The sequence below is a fragment of the Branchiostoma belcheri genome, unplaced genomic scaffold (assembly GCF_001625305.1).
Source record: "Branchiostoma belcheri isolate BF01 breed outbred unplaced genomic scaffold, Haploidv18h27 scaffold47, whole genome shotgun sequence".
NCBI lineage: Eukaryota > Metazoa > Chordata > Leptocardii > Amphioxiformes > Branchiostomatidae > Branchiostoma > Branchiostoma belcheri.
This window is the reverse complement of record NW_017804098.1, coordinates 1189582-1203472: the sequence shown is the minus strand read 5'-3', so window position 1 is coordinate 1203472 and position 13891 is coordinate 1189582. Positions and strand designations below refer to the sequence as shown.

Here is a 13891-nt window from a genome sequence, read left to right as displayed (position 1 = left end):
TAGACTTTAAAAAATTGAATGGTGGGTAGACGAAGTCCAGTATAGCCACCTAATTGAGAGCGTGGCTGTGCAGTTCAGCTCCCCATTCGTTCCTGTTGGGAACGTATGGAAAGAGCTCGGCGTTCAAAATGTTGTCAGTGAACTTCAGGTAAGGCCAGATAAACCGCCCGCTTTAAATGAGTGTCGTTTTTGTAAGTGAAGGAAGGAGATAGTACCTTGAAACAAGCGTATTAGAAATTTTGTATTGTATCTGACTCGTTTTTGCTTTATTTTCTCTATCAATCATTTTCATGCAATGTCTATGAGGACGATGACTTTTCTTGCAGGATGACTATTTGGCATTTCCATATTGGTTGAGGATACAAGTGAAGCAGAATAACAAGGTGATTTACGTTTATATTTCACATCTTATTGTATTTGTATATTACATCAGCTTGGCATTTGAAAGACCATACTCAATGTATTTGAGATGCTTACTCTGTGCATACGACAATTAGCTTTGTAATAAAGAAATTAATATAAAGACCTGCACCCTCCATCTTGACAGGTGTCTCACAGTGCAGCAAGGAATCTGGCTCTGCGTGGCATTACTCCAGTTGTAAGGTTCCTGCCCAGAACAAGCCCCAGAGTGGACAACAGTCTACCCGCAGGCAGTATGGAGCTGCATGGTGCACTCATTGATCAGACTGGTATGACAGCAGAGCAGTTTGTTACTTCTAAATACATGTATCACCACTCTCACCTGCTGTGAGACTACTGATGTCACATATAACATGGTGCACATAAAAATTAAAATCATCATGGTTTGTCCCAAATCACCCAAGACCAAATATACAGATCAGAAGCTAGAAGATTACCACCCACACTTCAGGTATTCTCACCTGTGGAAGGATCGTTGGGGGGTTGGGAGGTACTTCTAGTAATACGTGATGTGCTGTAATCAATCATCTGTTATGTACAGGCTGGACCATATTATTGTCACTATGTTATACGATAAACAAGCCAGGCCTGTCACTTATATATAGTGTCACTTATATATAGTACTCACTACAGTTTTGACTTTGCTCTACTTGAAATTGAGTCTTTTAACTTTGTCTTTGTAACAACTTTGAACATGGATATGCCCATCAGACTGGAAGGTGGGCCATGATAACAGCAGCTGCTCCCATCTCTGTGAGCCAGCCTGGCTGGTGCCCCTCCCTATGGACAACTGCACCAGCCTACCAAAGGTGGAGGTGGCAGGCAGTGGAGAGGCAGCTCTTATGGAAATATTAAGGTAGTTGCACTACAATAATTCTACATATATATATTGATCTGAAATATCTATAACTAGACATATATTCATCTAATATGTCTATAACAGCTCTGATTTACGATACATATTGTTCATGTTTAATGAAAGGCTGGACCAAGGAGAAGATTCATCAGCATTGTTGGCGGGATGTTTTTTTTTTCCTCGAAAGTTTGGCCTTTTTTTTCACTATACTTCTATTATATATGGTGCAGAAATTTTTGCTGTCCTTTTGTATAAATCCATTTTTTTTACTATTTACCCTACCTCTCCCATCATCCTTCCTGGTCCATCCTAATGAGCAGCATATTCCCTCAGTGAAGGTGTCCACATCCACCATTTCCACGCCCACCTCCTGGAGTTCCCAGATGCCCTAGGAAACAAATCTCATCTGAGTGTCAGTGACCTTGCGACCTGGGACCCCTACCAGTCTGTACACATCACACGGCTGTCACCATCTATAGTGATAACAGGGTTCGGCAATTCAACCCTGAGTGTCTTCACTTCAGACCAATTTGAAACACACGATGTCATCCAGGTAATGGTAATATAATCTTTGTTGACCTTTTTATTGTTGCTTTCCTTTGCAAAGATTCACAGATGCTGATATATTTGAGTCATTTTGACAACTTACACACATACATTGTACTGTCATTCTGACTTGAGTATTTGTTGATAATCAACAACTTATCTACAAAATGGACCACTTCTATCTGGTATCTGACACACAATTTATTATCCAGTTTAGGATCCCAAGCAGACAAGAGACAAGCCTGTGTCTAGGCTGGAATTCTACACCCCCAACCATCTTCAGTAACCTGATGTTTCCAGGCAGTCTCCTTCTGGCTACCTCAGCTGGAGTCTTACAGTATCCTCTGGGAGAATATGCTGACACCACAAAGTGTGTTTGGAAGCTGATTGGCCCCAGTGATCTTCTGTCTGGAAGGTTCCAAGTGCTTGGCATTGGAGCTGAACCTAATGAAGGAGATGTTTTGGTGGCTGACATGACTGATTCCAAGCATCAAACAGTACCGTTACACTTTGTGGATTTGATTGACCATAGGAACTTATCATACTGTGCTGTGTTAAACAGCACTGGTGACTATTCAGCATGTACTTTAGTTGATGCTGCCATCAGTCCAGTGACCAACCAAACATTCCTTTTCTTGGTTCTAACAAATGACATGAATGCAGAGAAACATTACCACTTGATGCAGTTCATGGGTGAGCCAGGTCAGGGCACATGGGAGGAACTGTCAGTTATATCAACTAAGCTGCCACCTGCATCACAATTTGACCATTTCACATGGTTAACAAGTGATGTTCAGGACCAAGGACAGGACCAACTTTCACTGACAGGCATGTCCTTCTTGGGGATGGTGTCGCAGAGCCTGTACCTGTGGGGCAGTGCTGTTTTGTACAGGTATTGGAAATGCTCAGATTGTTTCAATGTACATAGTCAGCTGACATAGTGCACAATTGGTGCCTCAAGTCACAGTGACACTCACAATAACATTATCACATTGGCATGTGAAATGATGTTCTTGTTTTTTCCATCCCAGTGAGGATGCAGGGAGGAGCCTGTGGTGGCTTCACACCTTCATGTCAAACTCCACTGTCACCCAGTTTGTACCCTCTGGAGATGGGGCTTTTGCCTTCCTCACTGACTCACAGGAGGTTAGAGGTTTTATTCCAACTCTATCCATACAAGGCTACATTTTAATCAGGTGTCAATGTTGCATTATGCACTCTATTTAGGCAATATCAATGTTGAGATGTTGAACTCACCATTGAGCATTACTAAGCTTGTGTCAAAGACTCAAATAATATGCACTGTAGAGCTAATGTCTATGTCCAAATGTTAAAAGGAAAGTACTATAGTATATATGTAAATTTTCTTGCTCATAAAATGGAGGCTTGTTGTTGAATGTTTACATGTTGCAACAGTTGACAGAAACACCTATTTCTGTGCTGGAAGAAAAGACTTGAGCTAAGCCCTGTTTTCCTGATGTCGGTAACCTGTGTTGCAGTTATGGTACGGCTGTCTGGCACCACCAGGCTTGTACAGTTAAGACCCAGTGAGAGGTGGTCTCTGGCAGAGAGTTTTGGTGAGCTGCAGATCCACAGTGAGAACACCACCACCCTTGCCATATTCATGGATATTAATAGTGAACTCATGGAGGTCTGTACTGCTGTCTTATACAAAATATATATTGATTCATGAATAGGTAGAGATATAGAGGTATATCATTCAGTCTGTACAAGCAGGAAAGCTGTCCAGTTTGAAGTCGTCCAACTTACAAGGTCACTGGTCAGCACTAGTTTTTTTTTTTTTTTTCCAGTGAGTTACCATTACGTTTGCCATTAACCTTCCTTGAAAGGTTAGGAGGGCCTATGTACAAATTTTCACCTTTTTCACACAATTGTTGTGGGTTTCACAATAGCCATGTAAGACCAAAACAATCATAGAGAAGAATGTTCTATGGAGCTTTCTCTAACTTATTGTCTAAGGTTAGATGTACGGTATGTTAACATCATGTATCTCTGCAGGTCCTGGCCATAGTTACCAATGATAGTGTTCAGATATCCAGTCAGACCGTCCCAGTGGTAAACATTTTGCAGCATCAGGCTTACTTAACTGGAATTCAGAAAATGCAGACAGCTTTAGCAGGGTATGGATTAGAGCAGAATGTCAAGCCATGTCAAGCAGAGTTTATTTTTTGTGTCATTAGGAACAACATGTTGAGTTATGTTTTAGTTCTTGTTTCCTTGGTGTTCCTCTTTGGATCCAAGAATGTCATGTTTGTTTATTAGAATAAAAAATCAGATAACTGAAATTCTAGTGTTTCTGCTCAAGATGGTTTCACCAAAGTAGCCACTACAAAGCATGAAGTAACAACTGACAACTAAATGTTATGCTCTTACTACATAATACTTAAATTTCCATTGTTGACTCTCTGTTTTAACTATGTCATTTCTCTTTTGTGTTGGAACAAAGTTTTACCTTTAAACATGTAACTTTCATGATAGTATGTCATAAAGCAAAGCAAGATACTGTGGCAGCTTTTGAATCTTAATGTTGGATGTCAGTAGTAACTATTTCATATGTTAATATTTGGAAATCCTTGGCAACATACTTTGCAGCACAACAGATGTGGACAACTTTCCCATCACCATCCCTCGGCACTGCCCCTACTCCTCCCTGCAGTTTGAAATACCAGACAGCCAACACAAAAGTGACGTGAAAATGTTCTACACCCGACCAGCACGTATAACTTACCCGCAACAGGTTCATCAGTCTGACTCCCTGGCCGTGTACTCTGGGATGGTGCATTACCTGACTCAGTACAAACCACCTCAAGAATGGGTTAGTATGGAGGGATTGGAACAGGCTGGAATCAATGATATGGGATCAGTATAGCATGATATAATATGTCATGAACTAGCAGAATTGACTTCCAGTGTCAAAATTTTATATTGCATTCTTTTTTTCAACAGTACCCAAATAGATGCCCTATATCATTTTCTATCTGGTACAAACTGCAGCCAACTGTAACTCTTCCTCTGCATCACTCCTACAGGCATACAGTCTAGCAGCTATTAATAACTTCCAGAACCTGCTGGCCGCTCATGAGACTGTACAGGTACAAGTGCTTTCTGTTGTTCTGTTGTCATGTCTACAGCTCTACAAGTGCTTATACTATAATCCAGACAACTTAGATTTGAAGGACTTATCTCACATGTATGGGTAACCTCAGCTCTAATCAAATTATCCTGTCAGAAGGATTGTAGTTATCTATGTGGTTGGTGTCAGTTTCCAATAATAAAGAAATTATAAACACAAGCTTAAAAGATGTTAACGCAGGTCTGTCAGAAAACCACCAAGTACTAGTACTATTAGCTTTTCAATTCCCATTTATAGAATTGTTGTTGCCACTTGTTTCCCATTAAACTGTAGGGAATGCATAGTCATACCCCTATTTTCATTTTACATCATATTCCTTTCTGCAGGATTATTATATGTACATGTACTCAACACAGAACATGAAAGATGTGTTTCTCAGTCTGGAGGATTACCAGGAAGTAAGTCTTTGTTTCTTACTCTTGTCTTAAGTCTTGTGGTTGCCTATGTTCAAAACAATGTTCTTTGAAAGTTTGAATGCTTACTACAAGAATCTTTTTAACCCTACAGCCATACAACAATGCCAGTGCCACACACCTTCCACAGCATATCTTCCTGGACACAGAAGCCTCCTTCATAGTCTATGTCAGAATGAGGCTGCACCCTGTTCACCCAAAAGGTTAGAGTGTGTATTTTTAATGTAACAATTATTATGTTTAACTTCACTTAAACTGGATCCAGTGGTATTAGTCTTTGATACATTTCCCTCCTTGTTACAGACACTGAGACGTACGGGCATACACCCTTGGATCATCTCCAACTGTCAGTCTGGGTATCTGAGCCCACTCTCCTGGATGTCACCTCCAACAAGACAATTTTCCACCATAACTCTTCCGTGCTTTATCAGGTGAGAAGGGATTTAAAAACACTGTTTGTCAAACCAATACACAATATACACCAATACACAATGCCATGCAATATCCTGGCACATGATGGTAGAGAACTTTTGCTACAGTCTATAACAAAAGTTGCTCAGTTGAGGGCCCTGACTTCCTTAGTGAATCTCTGTGGTGTAGGTCCAAGATGCTGTAGGTCCATGGTTACTTACAATTTACGTACTAGATTTGGTTATCACATTAAGCAATGTTGGACACTGTCTTCATGTTTTAGTAACTTGAACTGGTTTGTCCTTCAGATTACTGTAGCAGACAGAGGTGTGTACAAACAGCAGCATCCTCCCGGAGAGAAGTTACAGGCTGTGTCTCTCCAAATGCAGGTTTGTTCAATTAAAGATACTCCGTACTATAATACTAACTGTAGTAGTTTGGGTTATTTGATGATATGTCCATTGGAGGAAGGTATTTTTTGTTTTAACTTTGCAAATTCACTTTTGCATTATTGTTTACCATAGCTTGTCAAGTGTTGGTTCTTACACTGACTTCCTAAAGTATTCATACAAGTGGTACCTCTGTTTACAGCCCTGGAATGCACCTCTGAACTGTTTTTACCAGGAGAAGGCACAGGTAATGTACTGGAGAGGCAACATTATTTCAACAGAGTTAGCAATAAACTGTTCAAAATGTATTTTAAGTGTTACACATAATCTGTATCAGTTGAATTATATGGATGTCAGTCAACTTCATAATGTTATACATTGTACACGATGTATTTTGTATTAATTTTGTATGGAGAGCGTAACTTGGTTGATGTCTTTGTTGTTTAGGGAGTGTTTTCCACCAGGGTGATGCTAGGATGTCCCCTGTCTGTGAAGGTCCTGTTTGACTTAACCACTTCCCTCCCATACTCCATCACCAAGTACAGCTGTCGACAGGCCAATCCTGACATTCCCTGCTTCCACTTAAGCAAAGGTGCTTAGTTGATATCCACGTTTTCTGAACATCTCACTGCTAATTGTACCCTGTCCCTAGTTGATTGGCCTGATAATGCCACAGATTACTAGTATATGTATAATATTTAGTAGTAACCATAAATGTGTAGGTCATGAGCTGCACACGCTGGTTTGATATCACCTGTTACATTCTACAGACTACAATGTGTTGTACGAAACCACTTCTTAGTAATGATTTATAGACCATATCATGAGCATACACATGTCCGAGGGTAACAAAGAAGATAGAGTAGAAATCTTAATGTTTTTTTTCCAGCCTTCAGACCATTCTTTAAGGTGCATGACCTTGTTACCAGCACGTCTGTTGAGTACAAGGGAAACTACACCCTACTGCTTGTTGGTGGAGGATGGAATTCTCTCAGTAATGTTGAGATGTGGAGTCAGGACCAGATCGAACTGTACAACCCTCATTTCAGGTAAATCTTGTGCCGTTAGGTAATCTGCTATGTAGCAACAGACATGAGGACAGATTGATTTTTTGGTCCTTTGTCATATCTAGAAAGTCAACGTTGTTTAGAGCACTTTGTTACTGTGTTGACAGGGATGATGCTCCAGCCATGTGGTGGCCAGGGTCCAGTGTGCTGGCAACTGACAGGGTTTTTAGCCAGAATCAAAATGTGATCAGGTCAGTGTTTTTTCTTAGAAAACTATGGCATTAGACTATGCTATACAGAGGAAAATCAAATCAATATATTTTTTCAGCATTGGTTTGTGTGTAATTTCCTGTAACAAATGCTCATAGAGCTCCCCATGGTGCTGAAAACCTGTTGTGATTGGATTCATTGGAAGCCCAAATGTCAGGGATCAAACCACTACCATTTGAAAATATGTGACTTGTGAATGATGTGTCCATTTCTTGGCAAACTGTTGTGATGTCATATCTTTGATTACACCATATTTGTCATTCTTGTTTGGCAGCTGGATCTGGCCCCTGAACTCTCCCTGGTGCCAGCTGGTCCCAAACCTGGGAGCTGTACCTGAATACTACCTGCTCTTTCGTTTTACAAACAAGTATGCAGTTTTTCACTGTCACAGTTTGATGCATATTCCACATTCCTCATCTATAGGAACTTGGATCTTTACAGTAGAATTCTAGTTTAGTTATACTTAAATTTCACAGTCATAACAATGTATTCATAGTTTAATGATGCACCAAAATTATGGTGGTATGAGTAGAACCTCTACTAGAGGCTAATTCTAACCTTTACATTACAACACAAGAGAGCATCTAGTTCAATAGAGAGCACGTACCTCAACAGACTACATGTAAATCATTTGACCAATAGGTTGTAAACTGATGGTGATTGTGTGCAGTGTTGATTTGTGTATCTCTTGATTATATTTACAGGGGAGTTGATGACTCCACTAACTGTGAACACACCCTGCAGTTTTATATCCGTGTGTATGGGGATCCTGTCCACTACAGCTTCAAGATAGCTCTACTTTTTGTAGGGTCATTTTTTTCTCTACCTGTCCCCTACTTCTGACATTGTTTGGACAATTTATCTTTATAATGCAAAGATTTTAAAAAAAAATGACCCGTGTAGGATGTTCTAGAGGTAGACAGTACATCTTTGCAATTTTGTTCTTCTAGGTTCTGTTGACAGATTTCCGTTTCGTATATGGATAGATTGCCTGCGGCCCCTGCACCTCAATAGTTAGCTCTGTCCTTGTTTCATACAGTGTACATTTGTGTTTGGACTGCTGGCTGCAATTATGTACTACATCTGCCACCGCAACGATGCCAAAGTCTGGAATAAGGTGGTACGACCAATGACCATCAAGATGGATAATGCAAAGACATACATGAAGAGAAGATTAAGCATAGGTAAGAAGTGAACATTTTCTAATTGGTTTTAGACAGTAAATGTCCAAAAACTCACTGGAGCAAGTCTTGAAACTTTTGTTTACTGTCTATAGTTTGTTTCATGGAGTAATGTACCTCTACAATGGAAAGTCGTTTTACACTCCATATTCTGCAGTACTTGCACCACCAACATTCAAGGGGGACACAGCAGAGGTTGAGGAAAAAGAGAGTAGTGTTTCATTGGAGAGCTGATGAAGGCCTGGATGCAAAAAGTGAAGCTGATAAAGGTACAACTTGCAAAGTGTCCCTCTTACTCTCTACATTGCATACTGTTCATACTAATGCCATGGAGTTAACCTGTATTTAACCTCCTTGCTAATGCCAATGCCATCAGGATTAAAAGTCTTGTACATAAGATTTAAACCATGAAAAGGATTTTGTCAGATTTCATTGAAAGAGATGTTACACAATGCTAATTTTCTCTCACCCTCCAGAGTCTTTTGCTACCCAAGTGATTCCCATGCCTAACATCATAATCCAGCCTGGCAGTACGATGGACATGGAGCTGAGCCGTCGCCACAGGTTGGAACCATTGAACATCAGTCATCAGCACAAAATCTGAGACAACATTGTCTCCCCCATGTGTGACTAACTCCTACTGAACTGCCTTGCTGGTTAAGTTGTACATATAGCTGTAGTTGTGCATAGCTGTACATATACTTAGTAGCCAAGAGCTTGTCATTATTTCTATGGCATGAGACGGAGACTTGAACAAGACTTAAAGCAAGTCTTTAATGAATGACAGTCATCATTTAGGGCTGTTTAGAATCGCTCAATATCAATGGCCACAGTATGTCTTCAACTTCATGTCAGAAGATGTGTGTTCCAATATCCGTAGTGTGTAGCAGTTCTTACATGTCCTCCTCAACCTGCAATCAAACAAACTCAGGATATAGTAATATGTACAATATGTAGAAAGTTAAGGTAGAGTTTGTTATCTATATCAAGAACCTTGCTACCAGCCAGTTAATTAGGCTTCTCATGTAATTGACCAAGTAAAAGTGTTGTAGTTTTATACTTCATAACTTTCGGGCATAGGCTATGCCATGTATATACATTATGCATTCCAATTGACTAATATTCCCACAGATGTTCTAAGTGTCAGAAGTTGAATTGAAATGCAGTAAAGCATGAGTCCTATACAAGTCTACAAGTTTTCACTTCTTTTCCCAGGCATGTATAGAGACGGTTGACTTACCACAAGATCAATAAAGTTGTCCACAGTGGTCATTTGGTTCTGCAGAATGTGGTTATTGTACTCCAAAGAGGCCAGCAGCTGGAAGGACCGAGTCATCAGTTCCTTCTCCCTGAAAGTACAAATGTATAAATAATACAACATAGGAGCTATTGCTTTTCCCAGTGAAAAACTAGCTTAAATTTAACCAACAAAACAAGGCATATACAAGAAGGAGACTCTGAGGACAGAGCAAGAGACAGCAGTAACTAACACATTGTGAAATATGTAGCCTCTGGTGTGCAAAAGGAATAAAAGAACCTTTTAGCTCAAAGACTAGTGTATCTATACCTGCTTGTATAGCCTTCAGGATAGTAGCTGTTGATTGTCTTTTTCTTGTGTAGGTGCAGCACATCTTCCTCCTCGCTCTCATCTGAATATTTGGCAAAGATCCAAAAGCATCTACTTGATTATTTCAGGACAGTACTATTGATACCAGTAAGAGGTACAATGATATTTTTCACACTACCTCCCGATTATACAACATTTCATCCATGTTATCAATTATAGACCCAATTCCCAAAAAACAGAAACTATAAGTTATCATTCATGCATGTTGTCAAATACATCTATGACGTCTATTATGCCAGAATACATCTAACGTTATGTGTTTTATTGCCTATCAGATATGTTTTGTTTATCAACTGTTCAATGAAATAATATGCAAAGTAAAAAAAAAACAATATTGCTGCATCTTACCATAACTTGATGACTCATAGTCATCATACCAGTCGTCATCAGAGTCTTCATCAGCAGCATGCTGAAAGGAAAGAGGACCAGTGAGCAGGGATAATGCATACAAGCAAACCTGTCCAGTGAAAAAATGGTCACCATTGCCAGGTGGCCAGCTTGAAAAGGTGGTCACCTTGGCAGTTTTGACTGTATAGCTGTAACAAAAGTTAGCAAATATCTAATCGGTGGGATAATCAATATAGCGATTCTTTTCTAAGGATATTTTGAACCCGTCACCTTGTGCTTCCTCTTGTGCTTCCTTGATTCTGCATGTTCCTTTAAAGTCAGCTGAAAGTTGTCCACCAGTACAGCAACAAATAAGCTGAACACACAAATTAGAAATAGCTTTACAACATATTAACCCGGACATGCGAAAGGCACTAATTGTTTAAAAGTCAGCATTGCTATTTTCGTCTTAGAAAACCCTGCTTAAACAAGTTTGATCATAAAAATAACGAATAGATTCTGGGTGTACTTGCTTGAGGAAGATGAAGTACTCCATGATGATATAGAGGAAGAGGTAGAGAAAGATGTGCCATTGACCTGCAAAATAGATGGAATGCAATATCTACATCACAAAGACGCTTCCTGCATTTTATCATCCTCACGCTATCATAAAATCATGACTTTGGCGTTCAAGCTGAACCTCGGAGTAAAAATATGTGTACATCCTTCACATTCATTAATTGAAATATTCATTGTGGCAAAATCCACTCATAATTCGTCACGATGTCACGATATATTACGGAACAAGCTGACGTCAGCTACACTATAATACCTGGGTCGTTTTTGACTGCGTCACTGTAAATGTAATACCAATCGTCCAGCGTCAGCAGCTGGAATAGCGTAAACATGGCGATTGCCAGGTTGTCGAACCGACCATTGTCAGCGTATATGCCCGAGTACAGTCCCCGCCCTATCACCGCAAACATGTCTGGTTTTCGGTCAAAGTAGTAATTCGAAGAAACATCGCTGCTATGAATACGACGCTAATCATTGTATCAATAGATAATGTTGGGGTAAACAAAAGCGTCTGTCTTTTACCATACACGACTGAACTAGGCCCTGTGCTATCAATACGGCGTTGTTAAGGATACACAAGAACAGTGACATGAGCAGGAAGATGGCACCCATGGACTGGATGGACTGCAAACAGGTTGTCATGATCACTTGCAGGTTACCCAGAAATCTAAAGACAACAGAAAAATGTCCAACATTAACGTTACTACAATTAGGCCAGTATCCAGCTACTGTAAAACGGCATTTGAACTTCCCGATAGGATCCGTCAGTTTCAAAATCAAAGTGTCTGCTGATTCTGTCGGGGTTAAAACGTACCTGATAGCTCTCAGTGCCCTGAGTGCTCGGAAGATGCGGAACAGACGGAAGATTTCAGCTGACTCTGTGCCTGACGTGGCACTGGATGGTGCACCGCCTGTATACAGGTCCATGATGACGTCAACCAGGTTGAACATCACTATGATGAAATCTGGTAAAAGAAGTTAGGAGAGAAAAGAAGAATCAGTGATATTGTGCCATAGAATTGAATCATGGGCATGTAACCTATCAACTCCTCTCAAGTAGTACTAGTAGTAAAAATGAAACAATGATAACGTATTGTATCGCCAAAAATTTATGTCACTTCACTAACCTAAGTCATTCCGCCCTTCTTTGAAGTAGGAACCACGATAGGCGTACAACTTCATGGCGCACTCCAGCATGTAGACACCACTAAACAGATTGTCCAGCACCAGGAAAAAGGACCCTGCAGGTACAGGTTGTTGCTTGATCATATACAAATATCCATGTGTATGCAGCACGCAACAGTCTATGAAGTACTTTAAATAGTGGTACAGTATAAAGCAATAGTCCTATATCACTAACCTGCGCCAACTTCTATCTCCTCAAATGTCTGCACCACAAGCATGGCGGTGTTCAGTAGGATCACTACAAGGATCATCCCGCCGAAGAAGTTAGACTCCACCATGTCGTACACAGCTCTGCGGAGAGGGCTCGCGTTCTTCAGCAGTTCCTCCTTCACCTTTATCCACCTTCTTGGCGGCACTCTTCCCGATACCGCCGTGGTCTTACTCTCCTCTTCGTGACGACCTCCAGCCGATCGGTCTGTTCTTGGGAACGCACGCCGCGTGTACGAATGCGTGTGTCCCTGACGCTACCGAGGAACAGGTTAGCAGTACCAGACCGAGAGGTTTCATCAGAGATGGCTTCCGAGCTTGGTCGTGAGTCCGAAACATGAGATGGGCATCTCGATTTGGATGGGCCCCAATTAGGATCTAATGGGGCCACAGATTGTCGTCTCTTTTTCTTCCGTTTAGGAAGGCTGGCTGATGGTTCAGACTCTTGTCCGTCCATGACGAGGGATTGTCTCCTGGTTTTACTTGCCTTGTGACAGCAAGAACTTGGAGAAACACCTGCCACCTGATCCTGGTACCGAGGACGACAGGAACGTATGTCAGAACGGAGCGGTATAGTTATGCAGTCCTGGCGAATATATATACATTCTATCCCGTAACTATGGATCGACAATGGCAATGGTGACTCACAACTACACTACGGTAAACGCCCAATGTTTTGTTCTAGAACTTGACGAACATGTCTACACCGTATCTGATTAGTATGTTTATATAATTTATATTCATAAACATACCAGATACCATTAAGTAGTGTGCTGAAGAGCATATGAAGTACGTCTACATCCTCTTTTCCATATGTTCTTTAAAACAAAGATCTACGAAGTGGATGGAGAAACTACCTGCCTACTCAATCACCACAAACGTAGCGGATGAGCTGTGACGTTAGACTAGAGGGTTACTGTAGTCTTGGCAAATGGGAATACACAATAGATAAACGCGTTCTTCGCAAACGATCTACTAGTATCTTGGGGATACTTTACAATCCATAGAAGTGATTTCCCCAAAGGCCCGAGTCTCCTTTTCATAGTTTGTCCTTGCGGATGCAGGCACCTTGGCTAGGCGTGACCCTATTGTGTTTTCAATCTCGAGCTCGACGAGTTTGAGTTTGGAGTTAGGCTTTCCTTAGTCTTTCCAAACATGGACCAACTTTACGTTTGTATAACTCTAACTTTAATTCTGGTGATATAACAATCAAGGGCCTTACTGTTAATCCCCGCTCGCATCTAGCATATAACCAACACGTTAGTGACAGCTGTTTTGTCGTCTGCTAGAAATAAATACCCCGGTGCATGCTGGTCGGGACA

General features: G+C 40.8%; 2 protein-coding genes across 2 annotated transcripts; one reads left to right on the top strand and one right to left on the bottom strand.

Annotated features, from left to right (window-relative positions):
• Nucleotides 1-13: 13 nt before the first annotated feature.
• On the top strand, nucleotides 14-9881 carry LOC109479115 (the record flags this gene model as incomplete). Its single annotated transcript, XM_019780985.1, is given in 22 exon segments — nucleotides 14-148; nucleotides 327-383; nucleotides 548-689; nucleotides 1132-1276; nucleotides 1610-1829; nucleotides 2035-2714; nucleotides 4436-4658; nucleotides 4873-4935; nucleotides 5303-5374; nucleotides 5484-5592; nucleotides 5693-5820; nucleotides 6109-6189; nucleotides 6392-6436; nucleotides 6637-6781; nucleotides 7079-7238; nucleotides 7364-7447; nucleotides 7741-7833; nucleotides 8171-8270; nucleotides 8506-8650; nucleotides 8805-8863; nucleotides 8865-8916; nucleotides 9124-9881. Coding segments are annotated over 22 exon segments (3066 nt in total), but the record flags the coding sequence as incomplete, so codon positions are not given.
• Nucleotides 9459-13843, bottom strand: LOC109479162 (cation channel sperm-associated protein 1-like). The gene is given in 13 exon segments (XM_019781047.1): nucleotides 9459-9558; nucleotides 9888-9996; nucleotides 10215-10296; nucleotides 10623-10683; nucleotides 10893-10977; nucleotides 11135-11198; nucleotides 11434-11589; nucleotides 11753-11844; nucleotides 11992-12142; nucleotides 12305-12418; nucleotides 12538-12753; nucleotides 12756-13098; nucleotides 13792-13843. Coding segments are annotated over 12 exon segments (1419 nt in total). The 5' UTR covers nucleotides 13027-13098; nucleotides 13792-13843; the 3' UTR covers nucleotides 9459-9540.
• Between the last annotated feature and the right edge of the window lie 48 nt (nucleotides 13844-13891).